Consider the following 27390-nt stretch of genomic DNA (forward strand, 5'->3'; position numbering starts at 1 on the left):
GCTGCGTCCCCGTGGGGCCGCTCCCCTGCGCATCTGTAATCTGGAGGGTAGGAGCTCACCTGCCCTCCTAAAGCGTGTTGGAAATGTCACCCCCAGCATGCAGGCAGACACACAACGGCAGCCAACAACCACCTTGGCTCACCTGGGGATGGGATCCACAGTCACGGCACGTTTGCACGCTGGGCACCGCGTCCCTGGCGCTCCCACGCTGCCACTGTCAAAAGCCTGCTTTCCAGCGTGAGGTAACCCGGCTCCCTGCCGCTGCTTTTCATAGTTAGCTACTTCAGGGCAAAAGCCATAAAAACTAGGATTTAGAGCTCATTTGTTCCCTATACTCTTGCCTGCCTACGAACGCCTTGTGTAAATCTGAAAAAGGATCCTGCGTCTCTTCCGGCTTCCTACATGTGGGCAACAGCAGCCCAGAGCCCAGGAGGGCTCCCGGCGCAGGCAAGAGCTGCGGCTGCCTTGGCACCAGAACCTGCCCTGCCAAAGCCCGCTGAGGCTGGGGCTCCCACAGACCGAAGGATGGCCTTCTCTTTCCATCTCAGTTATTTGCTTATTCCCTTGTTATGCACATATCCTTAAGGACTTGAAAAGCTGGGCTCAATTTGGCAGAAGGCATCGCTCCACAAGGAGAGGCGGCAACCTTTCCAGGAGGGAGCCTGGAAGGACTTGGTGATGGAGGGGGCTGCTGCTGGAGGGATAGCTATAGTGATGCCCTGGTGCTCTGCCCACCGCCCTGGGATGTGCACCCCTTCTTCTGCCCATGCTGTGTCACCACACAGCACACCACAGCCACGCCGTCACACCGATGCCATCGCACTGATGTGCCCACCAGCTCCGTTGCTCCGGAGCCCAGGCTCCCGCACTTGCCTGCAGCAAGGTGTGGGGCGGGTGCTCACGGGCTGGAAACACATCTAAAGGGGCCACAAACTCCCGTGGGAGGGGAAGAAGAAAGGAGAATCTGGCAGGCAGGAGGGAAGGTGGTTTAATGAAGTATCCAGTATTTTAAACCACTGAAGGATTAAAGCAAGGAAGGGATAGGATCTTCCACGAAAACTCAGTCATTAGTGAAGCCCGAGGGTAGATGCAATTGTTTTTTGTTTTTTTCCCCCTCTCTTTGATGACCTATTTTTTTAATCTCATCAACACCAGGCTTCAGTGTTAATTTTTAAATATGCTTGGGTAACTGAGAACATTAACTATTCATGAACTTATCTTCAATAGCTGTTGGTTCTCTGACACTGTGCCAGGGTTGAGATGTACATAATGAACCAGGGAGAGCTGAACTTACCAGGGAAGGAGATAGCTGGTTTTTCCTGACCATCTTGTTGAAATGATCACAGGATGGGGTGGGGTTTCACAACACTCACTCTCCTGGATAAAGCAAGGCTTGCGGGGCACACTCGTACCACTCCTCTGCAACTGTGGTGGTTGAAAATGCGTAAGAGCATGCAAAAAGCTGGGATCTGGGGAATGCTGTGGACACTCCATGAATGCTTCAGCTCCGGTCCCCTGGGAAGCCCCACCACAGTTTATAATATGAGGGGAATCTCCTGAGCCGGCTGGAGGTGGAGGTGGCTCTGCTGTCCCCTGCCCAGCCAGGTACAGCCCGAGGCCATGTATCAGCACCGGAGGAATTCCCGGTTAGCAGAGATGTGTGCTGATGGATACAGAAGTCAAGAACCTGCACACAGAGAAAGGGCAGCCCTTTAGCTCTTGCTATGAAGAGACAATAGAAGCAATATTTGCTTACAGCATGGCTTTGCTTCTTGGCTGTTGCAGCGTAGGTCCTACAGACACAACATGCTCGCCCCTGCGTGTGGGAGCAGACACAGGCCACAAGGAATCAGGCAGTGCTGCCAAACCGTGCAGCATCGCACACTGCCACAGAAAACCAGGCAGGGACCCAAGGCGAGGCTGCCAGCGGCCTCTGCCGCAGAGCCTGCTCCTACAGCTGCCGGCAAGGCAGGGCCTCCGCGCAGGCTGGCTGGCGCTCCCATGAGCTGCATTTGGGATTGCTCTCTCCCAAACTGGTCCCCTGGGCAGCCCCTGGTGCTTCGGCCAGGAGAGGAAAGCTCTGCGCTGGAGGCTGTCGTGTGCTGCACTTCAACAGCAGCGTGCCAAGCCAGGTGACTAACTCTCGCGTGCCAGGCTACGCATACACCCAGCTCCCCTGAACCATGCTTTCCTCGGCTACAAACTTCACTTGTCAGCAAGAACAGAGGATGAGGCAGCTACAGGAGCTTGGCTTAGCTTGGGGAAAGCTACATGGTGCCGAGAGCTGCAAACAGGTAAAACAGCAAAGCATCCAAAAGGGAACATAGGAGAGCAAAGGTGATTAATTATCAGAACATGAACCAGCACAAGAATAGAATGATAGAAATAGAGTAAGCTATTCAAAGGAATAAAAAACTTACCCTGGCGTTTAGGAGAGATGGTGGCTGGCAGGGTGGGAGGCACGCACCTCTGTCCTCCTGCAGCAGGTATGCGTGGGCACGCCCTCACCATCTCATTTACGCTGACGGTCTGTTGCTGGAAAGAAAATCTCTTTGGTACTTCAAAGGATCTGAATAGCAGGACAGCACTGGGAGCACAGTGACCTGCAAGTCTGCTGGCCCAGAGTCAACAGCACCATTAGAGAAGTACCTGCAAGTTTTCAGGAAAGGGTACACTACTGGAAAACCAAAATAAGAATCACAGAATCAGAGAACGGGTGAGGCTGCAAGGGACCTCTGGAGGTCTCCTTGTCCAACCCTCTGCTCAAGCAGAGGCACCTGGAGGAGCCAGCTGCCCAGGAACATGTCCAGGCAAAATCTACTCTATTTTTTTTCCCCTATGAAAACTAAATATCATAGAAAAAAAATTAGTTATTCCATCTGCAACTAGCAAAGTTACACAGAATGCTCAATGTATATAGCATTTTATTGAATTAAGGTATATTACAATAGACAAACATATTACACATGCTATACAAAATATACATTCTTATGTGAAAAAAATATAAATAGACACTAGGAAATAGCAACAGGGAACAGCAGCAGCTTTGCTCACGCTGTCTTATGAACCCCCAGTTCCTGTACTGTTAGTACTTTGGCATTGATTGAAGAAACTTTGTGTTTACTGAAAACAGAATGGCCACTGCGTCCCATCTGTGCCTCCTGGAGGAAAGGGGAAAGGAGAGACGCATGATTTTTTTCTGCAAGTCTGCCTAGGAAGTTTTTCCACAATGCCAAGTACAGCAAAGTGTTCACCTCCTCACAAGCTTCATCTGTTTACAACCTGCTGATGGACTTTAAAGAGATACCATTGCTCATGGAAGGATGCAAATGCTGCAATTCATAATGGCACATTTTATTGTCCAATATCTCACAGAAATCAGTGCAGCTTTAGCTTCTAAATGGCTTCAAGAGCTAGCACTTCAGTTTGTTCTGGTGCAGACAGCATTAACTTTAAAGCCTTGGTCTTGGCCAAGCACATCTTACCTACCTAAAGGGAATTCAATAGCACTCAGGAGTTGTGCCCAAAGTACACCTAGGGTCTGGACATTAACAGCTGTACTATGACGGTTCTCTATTAGCTCAACTCCACAAAAGAGAGGGATGAAAGAAAAAGGAACAAGCATTTGCCAAATGCTGATGGGAGACAGAGCAGCAGCACGGGTGCTCTTTTCCTGCTAGTGGGAAATCGTGGCTCTGCACATGCCAAGACACACTCTGCCACAGTAGCCTGTATGAGTATCTGGAGAAGGCAGAAAGCAGCCCAAAAATGATGAGATTTTGCTGCTGCTGTAGTTTCATGACCTGACCCTTCTCATGTGGATTTAAACTGACAGTACTAGGTTCCTGCAAAAGAGAACTCTGGATTGAAAATAAGCATGTTTTAAATGCTGTCTGGAAAGGAAAAGCCCAGAAGGAATAAGACCAGAGAGGAAGGAATTTAAGATTCTTCTTTTAGCATGTATGTTATTAAGACATTTCAGATGTCAGAGCCCCAAAAGAGTTTAACACACCTGTGTCTCTCTTCCAAAGGTCAAGGACAATTGGATCCTCTTCCTACTGAAGCTGCTGGCTATCAAAGCAACCACAGCTGCTTTGAGAGCACAGTAAGAGTCCTTGATAATATTTGCTCGCTTGCACAAACCTGACTATTATGCATGCCCAAAGAGCTGTGGGAAAGTGATCATTATTCCCAGTGTTTCCTCACTCACTCAAATAATCCACAGTCTCAAAAGTTTCAGTTGTGATTCTGCATGACTGCATCTGATACTTCAGTCACACATCCCTTCTATCTAGGAATGGATCGACAGGAAGTCTTACATACCTCTCTTGGGCTGGTCCAAAAAGGTTTTTCTGTCTTTTTCTTTCTTTTTTTTTCCCTGTGGTATAAAAATATACCACACAGCTGTTTTCATTTTAGTACATATCCTACCACTTGAAAAAAAAATGCACTGACTAGGAAGGAAACCCCTTGCTCTTCAGGCAGGAGTATACAGCATAATGTTGAAGCACTCTAGCACTGAGCACAAAGTACTTGCTGAAAACCCATCACTGATGAGTCTTTAGCCCCTGGTACACAAAGGTGCATTTTCCCAGAAAGAACTTTTCAGGAAGTCTTTATAATGTTCTTCCTCCTAATTTTGTCAAGCACATTCCACTGTAACCAATGAAGTTTGCACTTCCTCTGTCTCAGCAAGTACTGAATTTTCAACATTGAGTGGTTCCCTGCATATTGTTTCACTTCTCACCTGTCAAATATGTAAACATTTTGGCCACACTGAGGTCTAAGGAACTATTAGAGACTTCAATAGGGAAACAATTCCACCTGATATTTTAGGACAGAAAAGGACACAAGTGTTTTAAACTACATATGCCTCTTGGCTGTGCAGAGGTAACAGAAAATCCACAGTATAGTTCACTGAGTATTTATCAAATGCCCTCCCAATTTATATGATGCTTTTCATCACATCATTCTTTTTAAAAGTTCACCTGTCAGCTAGGAAAAATAGATTGAGACCTCTCTGCAACATACACAATACAAAAGCTTTTTTTAAAGATAAAAGCTTAGATAAACTTCTGAAACAAGCCACTCAAAACTCCCATCTTACACGTATTTTACCAGCTGACCAGAGGGAAACATTGTGTGTACTGTTCTTTTTGTTTGCTATTTACAAGAACTTAGGGGAAGTTGGATACTACAGCCTGGAATACCGGTTAACACTACTTGTTAATGCAGGGTCTGTTGGGCTTTACACTCTACTGGACAAGATGGGTGCCTAAGACAGAGATTTAAGGACTCTCTCAACTCTTAAATGCGTGGAACCTGGAATTCTGCTAATGTCATGAAATGGATCAGTTTGCAGCCAAGTCAGCCAGGCTTAATGCATACAGAGTTGCAGGTACCAATGAAATTCATCGCTATCAGTTTCACCACATACCTATAGTAAATTCACTTCTTTCCAAAACAGAGACATCTCCATCCCCTCAGAAACAAGCTTTCAGTCCCACCAAAAACCCCCATATGGCTTGATATGCAGCTGTCAAGACTAACAGTATGATACATACTTTGGCATAATAAAAAACATATTTACATTACAGCCAACACATTTATATGTTTAGTGTATACAAAATATTTATAAATGCAAATTTATTTACAACTAGAGTCCATTATTCGTAGGAGAAAACAAGCCCCAAAGTTAGACTGATAACAGACGCCTGCCAAAAGTTTAAGGAACAAAAAGCTGGCCAAGAGTTTTATGCTTACGATTACTGGGGAATTCCATGAGGAGGCCCTGAACTTTTGTTTTCAAGCAGACAATGCAGTGTGAAATAGCTATGCATTCTTGAGAAATTTTCAAAGCATGCACCAACAAAAAGGCTGCTTCCAACATCAGAAAATCCATGTTTTAATGCTATTCTTGTGGATATCACTAATCATCCATGTGTTCTGTTGCACATTCCCGTTTTCCAATACACAGAAACCCAAGGAAAAAGGGCATGTGCCATCTTCTCCTAGGGAGTCTGACTGTAGACACACATACACAAGCATCTTTGGCCTTGGGGTTAGTCCTGAGGTAGTAAATACAAAGAGTCAGTTGATGTGGATTTGCTTTCAAGACTTCATTTTAGTGTCTTACGTGGTTTCACTATAGTCATGAATGTTCCGTGTCCTATTAAAATCAAAGTTATGTTCACATAACCTGTGGCAAGGTCTGGGTGAAGCAGCTTGTTCCCGGTCACTGTCAATAATGCCCTCGCTTCGAAGAGGTCGTGGGGTCTCATGGGCTGACTGCTGATGCAGAAAGTGTGAGTGAGAGAGCGCTAGGTCTTTGTTTACTCCCCATAAAGGAAGATGAAAGGGTTCTGAGGAAGAAAAAAATCAGAAGATGAACAGGAGTGAGTTCATGATAAATACACTAAAATTTTAGACAGATTTGAGTCGTGCAACTCTGCAATAACAGTCTTTGAGGTTATTTTCTGTATTTTTGAGAGCATATTTCACTGGATGCTCTCTCATTTCAGCAACCTGTTACAGTAACCAGAAACAACACGTACTGCTTCAGTATGAATTTTTAAAAAGGCTACCTGGAAAAAAGTTAACATAAAACCAATCAATTTACAAAAAAAAAAAAAAAAATCTTCTGGTGTTCTTTGAAACTCAGGCCAGCTCAAACAGAAGGGCTATTTGAATTTCCTATGCAACGCTTTAACTCTTGGCTAATAGATGTCCTTGAAGTACATGCAAGGGATCACATTCCACAAGCTTTAAGAGACAAACTGCAGATTAAGAAATACTATCTTTTTAACATCACACTCTTCAACTCTTGGGCACTGGATGCAAACTGAGGGCTAGTTCTGAGAAAAGGTGGTTAATAAACAGATGAGTTACTCCACAAACTACAGTCACTTGAAGAATTAGCTGCTTATCAATAGTGAAGAGCAGCACAGGGAAGGCCAGAGTTATCAGGGAATAGAAAGCAACAAAAGGGAAAAGGGGACACTCACCATTAATCTGCTGGGAGGAGATTTTCTTTTCAATTATCTTGTCATGGTTGGTAAGGAAGACGGACATGTCTCTGTCTGCTAAGAGATTATCAAGAGTACTGGTTTCATGCTGGGTACGTGCTGTATACATTTCCTTAGGTATCTGCACCATGAGATTAGGGAGAGTTTGATCCAGGGCGTCCTCTTCTGTGATGTAGGCATAGGGACAGTACTCTCGTGTCCTGGAGTAGATGTTTGCATTGTCGTAACAGTCTGAGCAGATCACCAATGGTGCCGTGCCACCTGACAAACATGACAGAAAAACAAAATACTCTCAAAGAGGATAAGGATGCTTGATTTCCATAGACTCTTTCATGTCTTAGCATGATCATGTATAACAGTGACACAGTTTGAAGGGCCTTTGTACAGTTAACATGGTAAGAGAGTACTCAGCTTGACTGTTTAGTGAAGAAGTCACATGAGAAATGCTCTAGGTTCACCACCATCCAAATTCTCAGTAGCACTGCCCTTCTGAGGCTGACCAGAGGAATGACCATGGGCATGAGTGAGAGCAATCTCATGGTTGCTCTCCTATTTCGAGGGCAAAAGGGTTCCATGCAGGTCCAACCAGCTTGGGCACCAGGCTGAAACAGCCCTGTAATCAAACCAGAACACCTATCCACATTGGCTTATGCTCTTGTGCCAGACTTGTACTCTGCATGCCCACACACCCCAGACCAGATTATTATCTGGTCATTGAGATGAGCTGCTTAACTCCTTCCCGATAGGCACTCCAGTGTAGTAGGACTACAGACTAGAAGGAATGGATCATGGAACAGATGTGAAAAACTGATAGTGAAGGATCACTTTTGAAAGCCAGCCTATATAAGGACTGGATGGCTACTCAGCATTCAGATGGTAAAAAATAGCATCTCTGTAGACTCAGTGATGCAAATATCCTGAAAAGCATCCAAACAAGGTAGGGAAATAATGTAGACCCTTTAGTCATGATTGTAGCAAGCAGACTATATGTCTGGCAGAGGCAGTAATTTTATGCCAAGGACAAAAGGTACAGCAAGTCATCTTCAAGCAAACTTTATTTCCACCTCTATTGCCTGGACTCTTGAGATCCCAAAGGAAAGAAACAGCATAAAAATCTGCGTTGACATTTAACCTAGGAATTCTCTAATGGCATCCCTGCCTTGCTGAACAAATCACAAACCCTGAAGCAAAGAGCCTCTGGAGGGAACTGTACTACTCTGGCACCTGAAGGACAGCAGTCATGACATCTACATGCAAAGGCACTCATAGCAGATGTGAGCTCAGGCATTGCTGGACCAAATATTAAACATGCACAGAATGCAGAAGTCTTTATAGTAGAATATAAACACACACTAGAAGAAAACCAGGAGATGCCTCAAGCTTGGAATGATCAACAGAAATTTTCAGATGAACCTGAATTCTTCTCTAGGAAAAGCCACCCTTGACGTTAATACGCAGTACTATGCTGCATTGTGCAGTACTGCTGCCACCTATGAGGACTAGACTGTGCACAGTCATCCCGCTGAAATACAAGTAATACACGCGAGGGCTTTGCTTACCATCTGTGCCTTTATGCACATAGCTACTGGCTGGAGGCATAAGCTGCTGATGGCTTCCTGCCTCTGAGTTACTGTAGCCTTCCTGAGGCTCTGACAGAGTTCCTTGGGAGGACAGATAGCTGGGAATGTCTGCAGGTAGGTTCATCTCCTCTGCAAGGCAGAATTAACATTGATGACATCAACAGCCAAGTGTGAAGATTTCAAGGTAGTACGAGCACTATTATCCACATTAACAAAAATATCATCCAGAATTTCAACTCACATATAGTTATCTTTTTTCTACCTCAGTGATTAAAAATCCATATAGCTAGTTCAAAACTAACAGGGCCAGAATGGAAATTTACACACATTATAAATGTTTTCAGGACCTAGAATAAGTTTACTCAAATATTTATTTCCAAACTTTACTGTTTTCCCTCAATGTAGAGCAAATCTAGTGTATAAGGAATAAAATTAACACGCTTTTGATATTTTAAAAAAACAACTCTAAAATGAGGGAATTTGAGCAAATCCCTGAGGAGATTTTAGAAGGAAATCTTCAGTTCTTCAATCTTATCCATCTGCATTTAATCCAAAAATTTCACCACTCTTAACAAATGTTTTGAACTAAAAACAGGGCTGAAGGCTGTTGCTTTTGTACTTCACCTGTGTTAGTGATGCTGTAATCTTCACTCTTCCTTCTCATGTGGTAGATCACGATAACCCATACCAGGGAAGTGCCCACAACACAGCACACCACAACAATAATTACAATGCCGACTGTTGTCCAGCCATCCTCCTCATGGACCATGCCGCTCTGGGAAGAATCACAATTTGGGGAAGCCAGGACATTTAGGTAAATATGGCCACGCTCGGTGCCCAGTGTGTTGGACATAATGCACGTGTACTTCCCAGCATCCTCTAGTCCAGCATCCACAATGATAAGGAGTTGATTTGCTGCAGCAAAAAAATGCCTTTCTGTGACTGTCAAAGGGCCATCGTCTTTAGTCCAGTTGAGGCGAGGGGCAGGACTGCCACCAGCTATGCACTGCAAGACAGCAGTTTCACCTCGGGTTACTGTTCTGTCTTCCAGGGGCCTAACGAAGGAAGGAGTTTCTGTAACAGTGGAGGAAAAAAAAAATTGTAAGATAACTTCATGGTGCAACACCAGTGTGTACTCCATGATATTTAAAAATCTGATCTTACAACCTGAACCTAAATTTGAGCAATGAAACACAGGATACAGGAAATCCTGTGAGTTCAGCTCTTCTATGGATCACTGCAGCAAATGCAGGTACAGCAAATATCCCCAAAATTGTGCTAGCCACAGTCTGCTTTACGTATTCCAACTCTAAATTTCCATATGACCATAATGTTAAAAGTCAGTGCCTTCAAAAAACACCACACCCCAGAAGGAACTGTCCTTCCGCTATTACACAGCACAGTTCATGTTACCTGCCACTGACTTTGTTCCAAGACAACACAAATTAACTATCTAGTCGACACCAGCCGGATTGAGATATGCCTCTCAGTCCTCTCCTGCAAAGATCATACTAACTTCACTGGTCAGCACTGTAGCTTAGCTTCTAAAGCTTCACTGTTCAAAAATCATGCCAAGTGGTGCTCTTTGTATCTTAACTTCATTCTTCAGGACTTAAGCTTGCTACTTATAGATAAGCTACACTACCACTGCAAAAGTGAAGGGATCCATACACAAGCACAGTTTAGCACACCACTTACCTAACACAGTCAGCGTGGCATTTGCTGACAAACCACCTGCAATGTTTTGTGCCATACAGCTATAGATTCCCATGTCTTCTATTTTTACATTTGCAATAAAGAACACATCATCCTCAGGCATGACATGCATCCTCCTCTCTCTTGCAGCAGGGAAGTCTGTGCCACCATCTTTCTGCCAGGAGATCTGCGGAGTAGGGTGACCCTCTGCAGCACACTCCAGTCGGGCCATCGCCCCAGTGCGGATAGTAAGATCCATGGGGGTTTTCAGGAAAGAAGGCAGCTCTGTAAAAAGGAGATGCAGTTTCAGTATTTTCAGTATCAGGGGAAAAAGCAGCAAAAGCTCCATAGCACAGCGAATATCTGAAAACAAGCAAATCTGAAACACACCTGTAGTTCTCCCTAAGAGAGAGGCAGATTTTTCTGAAAAACTACAGAAATTTTCAGCGGTCATTTCTCAGAGCCTATCCTCTAAATTTAAATACAGTATCTACAGCGTTCATTTAAGACCATCTGAAGGACAACATTTCTCATGGGGAAAAGACAGGGAAAAGGTTTAGCCTTCTTCATAAGCCCTTTGTCACGCTCTTTCTTCCCTGGTAATAAGGAAGGTGAACTTCCACCTCATCAGTCCAAGTCTGCATTATCTGTTCAGGACAAGAAAAGCAACACAGGCACCTCTGCTCTTAGATACAATGGGGATCAGTGGTCTAGCGACTGATGTGAACGTTGTCTTCTTACCTCCCTTCCCTCAAGCCAAAATAGATAGAATCATTATGGCTAAAAACAAAGGGCTTCTTCATTGATTTGTCAGAGTTTGTTTCCAGTCCCACCAGTTATTTTCAGTGGAATCTTCCCTAGCTTTACACATGGGAAAGATGCTTAGTTCTGAAGAAACAGCAGAGGGAGCTTTTAGTTTAAGAGAATTCTACCTCCATTTAACTAGATGAACAACTAATTGTGTTATAATGAAAGCATGGGAGATAGCTGCCCCTTTTGAAAAGTGAACATAAGGCTGGCTTTTCACCCACCAAAAAAAAAACCCCAACCACTTCTTTCCTGCTTTATAAAAAGATGTTTGATACTTCTAAATACCAGTGAGACAGTCTTGCAAGACTATTTTGGGCCAGCTCTAGTGAAAAATAGACTTGCAACTATTTAAATAAAGCTTTAGGTTAAAAGCATTTCTTCCTTTGTCACCATTATTGCTTACCATTGACAGTCAGCTTGGCTTTGTTGGAATAATTGGAGCCAAAGTGATTGGTGACGATGCACTGATACTTTCCTTCATCAGTGAAATTCACATTGAAAAGATGCAGGACAGTGGTATACTCTACCACCTCACCACTTTGCTGCTGATATCTGGCAAAATTTTCAACCTCTGCATCACACAATACTTCACTGTCTTTACGCCAGGCAGTGGACATGGGTGAATCACTGCTGCTCACAGCAGTGCAAGTCAGAGTCACATTCATGCCTCGCAGAGCAACTGTTGTCTCAGGATGCACTCTTATCTGCGGTTTAGGGAAATTATCTGAAAATAAAAGCACCAAGATTAGTTGCTTTCCTCTTCAACTTGCAATTAATTTTGCAAGAAAACTCACTCAAAAGACAATGTAAGCAGAAAGCAAGCGCTGGAAACAGATATCCTGCTTGAAGTGCACATATTCAGCTGTTGTCAGTTGGAAATCAAACTGTGAAAGAGGATTAGAACCACAGGTAGGCATACAGAATAAGCACTGAGAACAATCAGCGTAGAAGCATGGTCTTGAGCAGCACCCTGCATTTTGTACAACTGTCGGGAACGTGCTATATTTAGATCACACACAAAAGCCGTGCTCAGCTGGCTATTTTAGGCTATTTCACAAAGGACTGAGATTTATTTTCAGGTAATTTCAGTATCTTGAAGAGCCTTTAAGTTCTACAAATACAAAGCATAGCAAGCTGGCAGTTCACTATCTCATCCCACTCGATAAAGAGTTATTTCAATACCCATTATTTCAGCAAAGACATTCTGGTAGGCACACACAGTGTTCGGTGTCAGGCACCGCAGTGGTGATATTAGAATGGAGAAGTGGGTGCTTGTGCCTACATCATGATTATTGTAGCCTTTACCACCAAAAGAATGAAAGAATTGCATACACACAAGTAGCACTTATCAGATTGCTCACCCGGAAAACGGAACACCAGACTATTTCCAAGGCCTGCCACAGACTTCACACATGACTCTGGGCAAAGAGTTTTCCATTTCACAGTTCGGTTACAAAAATAAACAGGCTTATGTCTGAAACTGTGGTGGCAGAGACCAAATAAATATTACAGATATGGAGTATCAGAAAACGTGCCAGAGTATTAACGCTCTAGCCTTGCTGGTATGGCCAAGAATCAATACGGAAGTGTCAAACAGCCCTTCCAAAGCTAAAGGCATTCATAAGCAGGGAGAATGGAAGCATAATCGTTTTTTAACAGTAACCTAAATGAAAGACAACACAGTGTCACAGAATTACTCCCTCAGGTTAGCTTCAGTGCTCAAATACAACAAAACAGAGCAAAGAAAAACAGAATTAAATCCCAAACTCCAAAGCAGAGCCAGTGATGTACACAGGCCCACATGTGCATCATGGCCAAGACCAAGTACCTCCAGCAGTGCTACAGCCTGATTTCAGAAAGGTACCTGCACAGATTTGTGTTACCATGTTTTTATATCAAAAGTCATTAAAAATACAAACCACAGACAAAGTCATTAGGGTCCACACTGAGAAGGCTTTGTCCCGCTAACCATTCAGGATGAGCACAGCTAACATTTACAGCCTGCTGTAAATGGCTGTCAGTGAGCCACTGTGGCAGCCATTTCAACTGGCAATCACAAAGCAAGCTGCTAGTGTTCAAAATTCTGCAGAAACAAGGCAAAACAGAAGTGTGATTAAAATTTATGTATTTCACATTCCTACATGTGATTTCATGCAGCAAAACAACAAAGCATATACGTTCAGAAACTTCAAGATTTATAGTAGTCTTTTATGCCTATGAGTATTTATTATAAAATGTTAGCTATATATGCTATAGACAATCCAGAAAATCCTTCCCTCTATGTCAGCATTGAAACCCTACATTTCTTTTTAATTTTGAAGAAAATAACCTTGGAATTTCAACTTTCTAAAATAATTAAGCCTGTCTTTACAATTATTCCATCCCTCTTTAAAGCAGTTAAAAGAAACATAACTCTGCAGAGCAGCTCTATGTCTCAAACTAAACACACCTGCCATTATGAAATGCATATAAGCCTCAATACTCATTTTCACGCCAGCTAATCAATATTTAAGAAAGTTATTTGTTTCATAGAGGTATCTACTGCAGGTTGTTTTCTCTGCTCCACAGAGAAACTGCAAACAGGAAACAATGATAGGTCACTTCTTCCCCACAACCTGCTTTCAAAGTTTCCTAAATATTATGTATGAGTGAGTGACTGACTGGAGAAGTCCAGCTTTTTAACACAAAGTGATCTGCCACTAGATGAATCCAGTAGTGAGAGAGGAGAGGCACACAAGCCAGGATTCCATCCTGCTGCTTGCCCATACATACCAACAATTACTCATTTTTAAGATACATTAGAGAAGGCAATGAAAGTCTTATCTTAGATAACACCTAAAATGTGTCTCCTCAAACTGGCAGATCTTGCAGACTAAGTCCACCTGGCCAAGATTAACTAAATGAATAACAGTTTTAAAACAGATTACACAATATTCAGAGACTTTATCTCATAGAGATGACTGCATTACAGTAGGTTTAGTCTTGGGTGTGACAGTCAGTTCACATTACAATACTTCAAATGTCTGAAGATCACAAGAAGCTCTAGCAGCCTAAGTATCTGTTGAGCAAGTAAATATTCTTGTCTAGCTGTGAATTTTTAAAGCCTTTCCCTAGCCCCAAAAATGGGAATACAAAACATTGCGTTTGCTAGCCCCCCTGAAAAATTCCTGATTGTTTTGTTCACTATCTACATGCTAGTGTGTGCTGAGCTTGCTGCAAAATCACAAGATACGAAAAAATTAATGGTTCAGCATTGCAGGAAAAATTATTTTTTACTAATTGCAACTAAGGAAATGGAGGTGCAGATTTTATCAAACCTTAAATCTAAGTATACTGCTATTGACTGAGTCAATAGTTTACCAGCACTGCTTTAAGTATTTCATGATGAAAGCAGACACACTTCAGTCAACTTCAGCCAATCCTACAACAGCTGAAGTTTTCTTCGCAAGGTGTAAAGAATCTCTAAATAATTGTCATGAACTTACAGCTCCTTCAGGTGAGCCTGGGAAAATGCATTTTCTTGGATGGACATTACTGCATTGTTGCTTAAATCTCTGTAAGTCAATCAAAGAGAACAACAACAGGTAAGTATGATTTCATATGCTACCTTCAGTTAAATTCTTGAGAATGTGACAGAGAATACAAGACTGACATTGACAAACAATTAGAAATTATAAAAAGTAAAGTACTTACAGATGTTCAAGTCCTTCAAGACCAGAGAATGCTTTTTTGGTAACTGACTTAATCTGGTTTCCTTGTAAGATTCTGAAAGACAAAGCCCCCCAACCCCAGAAACCAGTCTGAATGTCAATTAGAGTTCACAAATAAGACCCCAAAGAAGTTCCCTATGATGTTTAACTAAGTTTTTCTAGTTCTAGCTGAGCTAAAAAGATTAAATACTGTTTTCTGAGCTTAAAGACTCAACTGATTTTCCCCAGAATAGGGTTACTTTTCCATTCTTAATGTAGAGATTTGGGTTAAAGATGTGTCAGAAGATAACTTAAGTCAGCAGAATGAAACAGTGATAAGTAGAACTTGGGAGTGGAGCAATAACTTCCTAACACCAATCTGCCACAAGCACATTCGTTCCTGAGACTGCACCCTCATACCAAGCTATTTGTTATAAGCAATGTCTGTAGCTCCATAGGATGGAGCTTCCTACAAAGCACATGGCACTGGATGAAAAGCACATAGCTAAGTACTGGAAAGCTGTTAATCCAATAGTGTTTCAAATTTGCTCAAAAATATTTTCTTTGTTGTTGCTTTTTTGATAAGCAATAACTTTTACCCAACTAAAGCAGCCGAAAAAGTGACAATCATCACACAGTTGGACTGGGCTACTCAATAATAAAAGCACAAGTATTTGAATGCATAATTTCTTCAAATTGGTGCTGCAAGGTGATCCAGTGCTATGCAGATCGAATGCTCCTGAACACAGAACCCAAGCCTATATCAAGAGGTTGCAGCACACAAGTGGAAACACACTGAATACAGCTGCCAACTAGAAAGGCTTTCTGCCTTGTGTCATTGATTTATAGTTACTTATAGTTACTTAATATTTTGCACTCTCCCTCTACTCTGCATGCCTGGGAAGTACTGTCATTTCAACGGTTTGTAGTACATACAGTTTATCCAGCCTGCCGAGTCCCACAAATGCTTCATTTGCATCTTCTATGGCCCAGGAGATTTCATTGTTCCGCAAGTCCCTGTGGGAGAGGAGCTTTCTTATAAAGCAGCCTTGTAACATCATCATGACCACTGCTAGTGGTGAGCTAGGGAAGAGAACTTACTGTTGTACAGGCCTGCTATTGTGTTCTGGCACAGTGTCACCTGGAAGGTCTCAAACCTGTTATAAAACTAAGCTTGTCAGAAGATGAATATTCCATTTCAGAGATGCAAGAGAAAATAGACTTGTTCAAGATCAGTGCCGCAGACAGAACCACAAACAAATTCTGAAGTACAACTTCTTGATGTGGTATTTAAGGAAAGACTCAGTCTGACTAGCACTTGTCATGTGATGGACTATTTACCAGAAGCTGGGAGAGGTTCCTGAACAAGTTGGTTCATGTAAGTGAATTAACCAATACACCAGCAGCGTTAATCTTCCTGAGTAACAGGCTTATAATAGCATTAGCATATTAAGAGATTACACACAGGTTGTGGTGTAAGGCTGCCAGGCACAAAGTAGTAGATTTTCAGAATGAAGTTGATATTCTGCTCACAAATCTTGTTACCAGCTAATGGGATTTCTGTTTGTCCTCTGCACAGCGCTTCAGCCCCTCACATAGAAGAGCCATCTAAACAGCAAAAGCAATGTAGCAATACGGTTTGTAGAGGAATAAATGCCTTTTAGAAAGAAGGTGAAATAAATTCCATTGCATTTTTAGCCTAATCGGCATGCACTGAGTCAAGAGTTTCCAAAAACACAGTTTTCATCTGTTTTGATACCACTGTGCACAGAAGTCCCTGCAGGCAGGAGTGTGTTTAAAGGAAGATACACCAATGAAAAATGGTCTGTACTGCATTTTGCCAGCTATTATATGCATCAGCTTGATGGAGCTTCCAAACAAGTGACACAGAAAGTGAGCTATATATACAGACAATTGTATATATACAAAAAGTATATACCAACCCATATAAACCCTTCTTTCCTTGTACTAATGGTGGAAAAATTAAGTATCTACTTTCCCTTGGGTGAAATTGTAAATTGCATAAAACAGCATCCTGGAAGAGACTGGGATGAACTTTCAGGACATTGTCAGTGGTAACACGTTATTTTCTTATTTTTCCTACTTTGAAATATGGAAGTCTTGTTCTTAACACCATGCAGCAGTCATTTCCACAATTAATATATATACACTTTAACATTTAGGACAGAAAGAAAAGAATTCCACAATTCATGCATCACAAGGTCTTAAATATGTCCTTGATATTTGCTCACATTAAGTACTTTCCTTTTTGAAAATTATTCAAGCTAAGGTACTCAACTTGGATGTGATCTAATAAGAAGGACCAGATGAATAATATGCCAAATTTATTTCCAGGTTGCTCATTCTTGTGATTTGAAACTTGTTTCTAGAATTATCTCCAGATCTCCTTCAGAATTTTAGATTGTGAATGCTGGAGGGCTATCAATGCCAAGCTACTCACAGTATTGCCAAGTAAATAATGCAGTAAGATGTAAAACTTCAGTGCTATTCTTAGATACACCGTTAATCCTACCTTGCTTTTATTACCTTGTAGTTAATACACAGTTTTACGGTTTATTATTGTTAATTAAAACTACATTGCAGAATAGCAGCAGGAGCTGAACATAGAAATATTTACATCAGCCTTAGCATTGAAACAACCAGTATACAAGCAACAATGGAACCAATCCGACAGCAACGCGGTATCTCCTGTTGTTTGAAGTATTTTTACACTCCACTACTTCAACCATTTAGCAAAATGAGTGAGCAACCCAAAAGAAAAGCCCCTCATTGTGTGAGCTGAGGAGTTGGCTCCTCATGCTTGGCTGGGCACGAATGCTTGGAGCCTTGTTAATCACCACTGCCCTCCATCCTGCACATTCCAACCCCAGGCGAACGGCCAGCCTCCCGGCTGTTGACGCCCCTGAGGAGCCCAGGAAAACCTACTAATTAATCTGCTCTTGTTCTTTTTCATGCTACTCTAAATCTAAGAAATTAGTTTTAATTATTTCATTAAAAGGTTGCATTAAGGTTAACAGAATATGACTGCTTACATAAATCTCTCTGGTGAGTTTGCTTATTTAAGCATTTATTTAATGAACTGACAGAGGGGTTATAAACTTTCACTCCTTCCTCAAACTACCATTGTTTAGGATGATTACAACTGTTCAGATCTACTTGGGACACTTTTTTTTTTTTTTATTAAGAGCCAGGATTGAGTCTTTTCTTGTCAGAAATATCAAAGAGCTGCAGCTGCTACAAAAGGTCCTGGCAAGTGCAGAGCTGTGCCTCTGACAGCAAGAAGTAATCCTACACTCCTCCATACGCTATGCCTATGACTTCAGCACACAAGCAGGGTGGGCTAAACCGTACCTTCTGCAACCAAATGGATTCACCACTTGGTTTCTGAGGTTCCAACCGTAACAAAACCTTCTGGAACAAAGAGAGGTCCAGGCTGACCATTTGCTCCACAGCCGGCATTTATGCAAGCCGACTATCCACACCTCAGAAACCGGTGTGACACGCAACTGGGCATTCAAAGTCACCAAGCCACTGTCCTATCACCAATAAAATTAAGTGTCTGGTTTGTTTTACCTGGGCCAGAATTCTCTTATTTCAGCAGACCAAAAGATTATCAGCACTGCCACACCTGCAGGCAGGACAGCACACAACAACGCCAAAACACTGATCTCAGGCTTGCACAGTGCAACATTCATTGTCTTTACTTCCAAAAGCTTCACTGCATTAAACTGAAATTTTAACTGGAAGTTTTCTGTACTTACAAGGTTCGAAGATTTGTCAGACCTCTAAACACACCATCAGCAATGTGACTAATGCGATTGTCACCCAGGTTTAGTTTCTCCAATAAACCAAGTCCCACAAAGGCAGATTCCTTGAGGCGAGTTAGTTGGTTGTATGACAAGTCTCTAGAAACATTGAAATGCACTTTAAAAGCAAGTAGAGGGGGATTAATTATGAAGATAGTATCGAACTTGATTAATTATTGAGTTTTGATTAATTTCTTTAACAGAGCACTTATAAAGAGAAGTAAAATACACAGCACTACCATGGGCCTAACAAGGAAATTGAGTACTTCCTTTGGTAATTCATTCTTGCTACATACACGCTATCCAATCTGTTATTGTAACATTACAAAATCCCCAATGAAAAGCAGCCCAGAACTTACAGCTCAGAAAGTCTTTGGCAGAACTCCCATGCATCTGGACTGATCCTGTTAATGGCATTCTGGCTAACATAGAGTTGTTGCAATGTCCGCAGACCATACAGCCAGCCCTTGTTTACTTCTGTTAAGTTATTATGTTCCAGTTCTCTAAGGAATTAGAAGGAAAAACATTTGCCAAAGAGATACTCAATGAAACATATATTTACAAAATTTCACCTTCTGGATGCCAACATAACATTATATTCATTCCACTGAAACCAAAAGAGCAAACAGAAGTATACGAAGAACTGAGTAACTCAATAACAGCTGCAGTGATCCAATGGCAGAAGCAAAACTGTAGTCTCTGTGCTCAAAGATTATTTATTTTGTAAAATCTTTTGCTTGCACTGCATGGCACACCTGCACTATCTGTCAAACAGTCACACAACAAAGAACCATCCCACCTTATGGGGAGTGCAAATGAAAACCAGCAAACAGCTACCTACAGAGTCAAAGCATTCTTGATCACGAAGTGGGAAGAGGTTGGGGAGAGAGCCAATATCTTTCCACCTCTGAAGTTACCAGACATGATATTAAAATAATGGGGAAAATACAGATCTGTAAACTCATTTCCTGTGATGCTCATCAATATCTCAGCACAGCCTTGATGTAAGGGAAGCCATACAGGACACAACCCTCCACAGCCAGCATCCCTGAAAGAAATTCCACAACTAAGCATACTTACAGTTCTTCTATATTACCCAGGCCAAAGAATGCTCCATCCATTAGTCTGCTAATCCCATTGCGCTGCATTTTCAAGGATTTTAAGGATTCCAGTCCTTGGAATGTAAGGCTTTCGACTATTTTAATCCGGTTCCTTTTCAGTTCCCTTATATAAAGATAACATTCAAATATTAAGACACCTTTTGATAAGAACCACTTTGTGAAAGTCAAGAACACACACTGAGATGAACAACTGTTTTTAAGCTTTCAAGACTGCTACTTACAGAAACTGCACGTGAGGCAATTTGAAGATCTTTGGTGGAATCACACTAATCCTGTTTCTGTTCAGCTTTACCACCATTAGTGAGCTAGATAAGTTATCAAGACAGCCTGCTTCCAGAGTAGTTATTCTATTGTTACTCAGATTCCTAGGAAAGGAAGAGGAAAAGAAGCCTTTCAGAACATGGAGAATTTTATGAACACAACTGCAGAAGCACTTCAGAAAGACCACCTTTTATTTGAACTCAAGTTCTTTGTGAAGTCACATCAGAAATCTGAATTCTAGTATACCAAATTAAATATTTTTTCCCAAAGGAATCAGTGCTAGGAGCTGATTTTTACTGCATACCCATGCTTCAGTTAGACACGGTCAAGAGAATGTCAACAGTTATTTACTCAAAATGGGCAGAAACCATTCCAAGTCCCTGCTGGCTGAAGTACCTGCACTTTGACAACAGCAGTTATGGTTTTCCATACTATTTGAGAAAATGCAATACAGATTGGTATGAAAAGTATTTTATTTCATGGACATTTGTAGCTATGTTGAGCACTGTTACCAGTTCAAAACCGCACAGGGCTGCCTACTTTAACACACTAACTTAGAGTAGATGAGGTCTTCAACATTATAGTTGTAGAGCCAGGAATCCCAGACATAACAGATCACTCATACTTACAGGTACTTCAGTTGCATCCGTGGAAAAGAAGCAGCTTTAATTTCTGAGATAAGATTAGAACTAAGATCTAGATTTTCCAATGAAAGGTAAACTTGGAGTTGCTCAGCATTTATTTCTGGAATAGTATTGTGTACCCTGAAAAATACCAGCAACAAATAATGATTACCAAAACATGCCATCCTTTAAGTTGCACAGCTGAAACAGCTACAGGATTCTGCATATAAACATTATTAGCAAGCCTCTTAGATGGGACATGTAGCACACACTTCAGTATCGCTTTAGGAATTAACACTCTGAAAATCCAAGAGCTATTTGCCACTGACATACGAATAGATTCAAATTCTGGGGCCTGTAGCTGGGCTGTTCCTTGTGGGAACTGTTATCCCTGGACTGAACCCCTCCCCTTCAAAGCTGCCTGCCTTTGTTGACTGCATTTTACTGGTAATTTATGGTGACTTGATTGTCTAACTGATTTGTATTTCTTTAAAGAGTGCTTACATATTCCTCAAAGCACTTTAGATGAGTAGTATTTCAAGACAAAAGAAACTATGTTTTCCTAAAACTTGATAGCAGAACTCTAATACAATTCTCCCATTTGTTAAACAAGAAAAAGACAGACAAAATATTACTTACAATGAAAGAACAGTTATATTAGAAGTTGTTTCTCCAAAATATGGAATTTCACTTAGCTCATTGTAATTCATTTTCCTAAAAAAAAAAAAAACACCACAAAACACAGGCAACAAAAAAGATTACTGGCACTTCAAAGAGAAGAAAAACCCTTCTGTATGCAGCAGAAATAACTCGTATCACAGAACACATTTAACAATTCTGTTATGTTAATAATACTTCATAGTTGACAAAAAAGATTCCCTAAAAGCTTAAATATTCGATAATTTAAACAATTTAATAGCAAAGTACACTAGTTTTTACCATTCTCATGGATACTATTACTTCTCTTTAACTTAGAATCAGCTATAGTCAAAACAAACATCTAATTTCTTTTGAAAAATACTGGTCTTCTAACCTTTCGTGAAAAAGTTTTATGCTCACAAAGCACCAGTTTTATACATAAAATGCACTGCCAACATAAAGCATCCATTTTTAATTAACTGGCACTGAATATTTCTACAAGTCAGACCAGATATCTAGACATGCAATGAAATGTACTAAATAGAATTAGGTACAAATTCTTTAGATTTTATCCTCACAAAAGCCAACTTACACTTCTTGTAGTGTATGAACAGACAAATCAATGCTCCAGTTGGATGACAATAAATGATTATGACTTAAATCCCTAGAGAACAAAGAGAAAAGTTATTGTAGCTCCTAGAATTAAGAAAAACCATGTACGCTTTATGCAACCTAAACGTTTTAAACCGTATTTTTGATACAAAATTCCTCCTTCACCAAAGGGGAAGGAAGGTTCTGGCTTGTTCTAGTGTTCACTTACAATAAAAGTCTAGACAGTTCTATTTCTGTTTGAACAAAATAACTCTTTGTTTAAACGGCTTCTTGAAAGAAAGCTCATACATCATCAGAGCATTTTTCCTTTAAATCTATCTACAATACTTACCTATGGCAAAAAAGAAAAATTTTCCAGGAACATGAAAATAATTTCTTACAAAATGTCTGTTATTGAACTGTTTTCTGTAGCAACAATCCCCATATTCTTAGCCTGCCCAGCTTTTCAAAGAAGCTGACTAGTCAAGGCAGGCTTATTTTCAAGGAACAACATACACACAATTACCAAACAAGCTGGAGGGGAGAGAAACATGAGGCTGGGAAGCTTATAGAAGGCATGCTTTAGTGTCAGTTGGTTTTGCTTATAGGAAACAAATGCAGGAGTTGGATTGTTTCAACAGGCAAGAGAACTGTTAAATCTGCTTTTAATGCCCATACTGGATGTTGATGCTATTCTCATTGCTTTAACTTTATAGCAGGATTTTACTTTTGACTTGGACTTTGTGCATAAAATGTTATAAGAAACGCAAAAAAATCCATTTCTGAGAGATAACTCTTTGGGCACAGACTATCTCCATTTTGTGACACAAGTCAAACCATGACCAAAAAAACCCATTCAGGTTTATGATGGAAACCTGGTTCTAGCCATACCTGTGAGGAGACACAGGCATCACTCCAAACGGTGAAACCAACTCGTCTTTTTGACACCTTTCTGGCATGACCCCAGAACAGAGACGAACCCCTGAAACTTGTGCCAAGAGCCCGAGCTGCTGTGTGTTGGAAGAGGCCTGGCATCGCCACTGAGCTTGTGAAATAGGTCCGATACCTTCACCACAGTCAGAAAACTGTTGATAGGTACATATATAACTGAACACTGCCTATTACATCAAAAATCTGCCTCTGCTAGCTAGTTGTGCCTGCCTGTCAGCAAGGCATCACACTTCTCACTCCATTTCCAACTCTGACATCAAGCACAGGGCCATAATGAGCTATTGTCAGCAAGAGCTGTTCACCTTCTGATGAGCTCCTCTGATGAGGTCCTGTGTCACTGACTCTCTATCATGGTTACAGAAGTAACACAGTACGTATTTGTTAGGGATAGTTTTAAGATCATCAGGCAGGCTGCAGCTCTGCTGACACGGGATAAAAAGTTATCCTTTAAGAACAAAATTACCACGTAACTTTTAAAAAGAATATTCAAATGTAATTGATCACAGTTAAAAATACTTCTGTTGACAACCAGGCTCAGGCAGTCACAGCACCCACGCGCATGTCTGCTCTTGCATTAGCTTTGGGCCTGCGGTTGACTTCAACTACACCGAGGGTCAAACCTGTACAGACACGAAGCTGCCCGAAAACCATGACTGGGGGAAGAAAAGAAATTGTATTGGTGCCCCTGCTGAAGAAGGGGTTGCGGTACAAATTCAATCCTCGCCAGTAAGTACCAGTAAGCATCCATCAGCAGGTGCTAATGCTGTCACAAGAACCCTCCACACAGGGAAGGCTTGCCAATAACCAGAAGACAACCTGAACAGGACCAGGTTTTATTCATCCCAGTGCCCACGGCACTACCAATACACTTTTGATCTGTGAGACCAGCATCTACTGGGAGAAAGCAAGGACTTGACAGGCTCTCCTTAACTTCCACTCAGACTCAGCAATAAAGATACTGTTCTAGCAGTGAATTATTAAAATCCTGGGTGTCATGGCAAGTGAGGCAGTTATTAATGTATTCTTTCAATTACATTGAGATACAGACACAAACAGGTTTGCAAACAATTATTCATTCCTACAATTAAAAAAAGAATCGAAGGAACCTGGAGAAGAGAACAATGCACATGTAGCCACTGAAGGCTATTCTGCAAGCCTGCTCCCTTAATAAATATAATAATTAAGCCAATCCTAAATGCCAGTAACATATGAAGACAATAGAATATGAACTGCTCCTAGAGCAGCCTTCTCGTGTCAGGGGAGGCCAAGCACCCAGGACACCCTCTCGAGCTGTCTGGTTCCACCCTGCCCACCGCTGCCGGAGTCCAGCTCAGCCCCGGGTCTCCAGGCATGCCGAAGGAGCCCCCATGGCCCGTGGGAGCCATCAGTCACGCTCAGCGGAAGGAGTAGCGAGTGGCAGCGCTGATCCCAGATCCCAGTGGAGGAGTCTTTGCTGGCTCTTTCAAACACGCAGGCACCCAGCCAGCACTGAGGACACTAATCTTGGTAGCAGTGGGTTTAACCAGACTGGGGAGTACTAAGCCGCATGATTTCCAAAGGACCTAAGCACAACTCACGGAGAAAGGCTGAGACAATGGTCACAGAAGATAACAACACACTCCTCAAGGTGTCCAGATACTACACTGATGAGCAAAACCATGCCATGGGTGCAGAGCCAGACCAACCTGTGTGTCAGGCATGGTTAGCAGGCACTAACAAAGATCTCAGGAGTCAGACTAATACGCAAAGAAAACAGAAACTTGATTTTTCTAAGGCTTTCGGGGAAAAACAGAATAGAATAATTCAGCTGCAAGAGACCTACAATGATCATCTAGTCCAATTGCCTGACAACTTCAGGACTGACCAAATGTTAAAGCAAGTTCTTAAGGGCATTGTCTCCAAATGCCTCTTAAACAGTGACAGGCATGGGGTCTAGGTGATGAGGATCTGCTAACATTCAGATATCCCCCCAGAAGCCTAATGTCTTACTCCTAAGCAAGAAGTTACGATTTTAATTTAGAAAGCCCAGGAAAGTCTTTTTCTATTATTACTCAAATTTGGACTATAACAAAGTTTGCATTAACTATAAGTCCTCTTTCAAGAAGTTGGGTATAGTTCATACTTGAAACAGTTCTCACATTATTTGTATCTAGTTACTATTACTGATGCTTTTCTTTTTGAAGTAGACTGATCACTAAATCAAAAGCGAAATACATTGTCTGATTTTCTGTGTTTATAGGTAATTCAATCGCACAGCTAAGATTTCTACCATGCAGAACCAGATATAATTCCCTTGCTCTGAAAAATCCAAAACCAAAGAACCCCTGATTTTAGAAGCACTTGCATTTTACTGTGAGGCCCATGTTATGCAAGATACAGGGTAAACATGCAAAATTTGTATGTTAGAGATTCATCTGGTATTGTATATAAAATCATCTAAACATTCATTTTGAGCTGAAGTGGTATTCATCTCAAGTAAATAAAGCAGAACATACACACCGAATTGATTACTATACACTTAGTCTTGGTGAATTATCTTAATTCAGCCCAACTGAGTCTGCTTCCTCCCCATGTCACTGTGCTGGTACAGGTGTTGATGCAGCAACGCAGCCAGCCATTTGAGCTGAAAATACATAAGCTCACCCAAAAAAAAGTTGTGAATGGAACTAGCTGAACTAATTAACTGATACCTAATCTACTTTTATTCATCATCTCCCTAGTTACCAGCATATATAAACACACTTTCAGGCACCAGCATACAATTGGAAGGCAGCGACCACCAGCATCGTGCTTCCCTCTCCCCCTACAGATGACTGCCCTACAAACAGGGCTTGCATTCCTTGTTCTAAAGAATGTTATGTTAAGGTGCAGACAGATCAAAAAATATTCAGTAACTCTTTGACTTCCCTACCCTTTTCATCACCCGCCAGGTTATCCACAAAACAGATGTAATTTAGCAGGAAACATGAAGTTACAGTTGCCTGAATACCTCCATCAAGAGTTTTGAAGGTGCTTTCCTGGCCTTATTAAAACAAAAAAAAACCCCAAAATAAAACAAAAAACTCTGCACACTGGGAGCATCACCTGCAAGTACTTTGAAAGAGTTAAGAAAAACAAAAATTTTTAGTCTTCAAAGTTAGGTTAAATTATATCACAGAACTGAGACAAAAAAGCAGATCAGGGACTTCTTCATGTGAGAAAAGTTAAGCTTTGATTAATTTTAAACAGCTTGTATGCATTATAGCTCATTTAGATTCAGAACTGCTAGAGTAGTCCTAGTGAAGAAAAAATGTTACCCCACACACACACTTTGTGTGACAAAATCCTAAAAGCCACAACAGAGAACATACACTTAATTATTGTTTGCAGCATATGTCAGATTGCATAACATAGTACAGCGCCAGCACCGCTTCTTCCCATCGCATTTTGTGCCAAGCAGTTTTAAACACACCCTCTATCAGCTTGGGGAAAGGTACAACTATTTGCTGAAGCTTGAAAACTTGCTCCCAAACAGCATGGATATCATTTTGCTTATTAGCCACCTGATGAACTTCCAACTCGCTTTTCCTGGCATGGACACACTCTCTGCCAAGTGCTAAGGTTAAGACATCTTTGTACCTTTCTAAACACGAAAGGTTTCACAGACAACTTAGTCGTATTTCTATGCTGAAATACACATTTACTCTTATATATTTCCAATAACCATGCAGGGAAAGAAGAGAACCACAGAACCACAAAGGGGCAAGAAGGTGACAAGCTTCCTTAGATATGTCCCATTTTTAATACAGATCAGACTCCCAAATCCTGCTAGAGGAATTCCTGGCCTTAACTGAACGTTGGTTTGTATGTTTATACTGTCTCCAAGCAGGCTTTTTTCCTTGGTCTGGAATACTGTTATTTCTATCTACCAGGAAACACGATCACTCCAAGAGGGCCTGAGAACGCCTCTGTGCACAAAAGTGGTTTTTGATATCCTCATACTTCAGCATCTCTTCCACCCCCGTGGTGGCAAGCACAATGGTGACTATGACAGTAGTGGCCAAGGAAGAATAAAGGCGTACAGCACTCGACCCTGTGTGAACACTATTTAGCACATTGTCTAATTAAACTCTTGGGAGCAGAGACTAAGGGTGGTCTATCAATTGTTTTGTAGGTGTGTTTTTTTTTAAAAAACATCATCAGCAAATGTCAAGGTGAGTTCACAATGGTTTTCCTGAGGAAAAAGGAGGGAGTCACTGAGTTGCAAAGCAGTCAAAGGCAATCAGGAGCAGCAGTAACTGCTGAAGTAGGGCGCTGGAAGGAATATTTCTAAGCAGAATTGTAAAGGACTACGTCCTACAGCTTGCCCTGAAAAAACGTTAAGTCCTGGCTTGACTTGCATTATCAAAACTCCTACTAGCCAACAAACCTCCTCTTAGCCACAACCTGCTCCTGCTTCACGCTCCTTTCAAACGTTATCGTCACACAGCAGGATAACAACAGCATGAAATCTTTGCCTTGGCGACCTGAGGGCACAGAGCCTTCCTTCGGACGGCTGTCAGGGCGGCGGTGCCAGACTCTCTTTCACCCCACACCTCC

General features: G+C 41.6%; 1 protein-coding gene across 1 annotated transcript; it reads right to left on the reverse strand.

Annotated features, from left to right (window-relative positions):
• Nucleotides 1-3085: 3085 nt before the first annotated feature.
• LRIG2 (leucine-rich repeats and immunoglobulin-like domains 2) lies at nucleotides 3086-21933 on the reverse strand. The gene is given in 21 exon segments (XM_010292635.1): nucleotides 3086-3113; nucleotides 3115-3161; nucleotides 4324-4359; nucleotides 4361-4433; nucleotides 6137-6362; nucleotides 7005-7286; nucleotides 8585-8734; nucleotides 9230-9679; nucleotides 10304-10585; nucleotides 11514-11834; nucleotides 13030-13193; nucleotides 14596-14664; nucleotides 14804-14875; nucleotides 15736-15816; nucleotides 18582-18725; nucleotides 18986-19129; nucleotides 19707-19850; nucleotides 19969-20112; nucleotides 20638-20772; nucleotides 21271-21345; nucleotides 21863-21933. Coding segments are annotated over 20 exon segments (3063 nt in total). The 5' UTR covers nucleotides 21342-21345; nucleotides 21863-21933.
• Between the last annotated feature and the right edge of the window lie 5457 nt (nucleotides 21934-27390).

This window comes from Phaethon lepturus, unplaced genomic scaffold (genome assembly GCF_000687285.1).
Source record: "Phaethon lepturus isolate BGI_N335 unplaced genomic scaffold, ASM68728v1 scaffold14708, whole genome shotgun sequence".
Taxonomy (NCBI): domain Eukaryota; kingdom Metazoa; phylum Chordata; class Aves; order Phaethontiformes; family Phaethontidae; genus Phaethon; species Phaethon lepturus.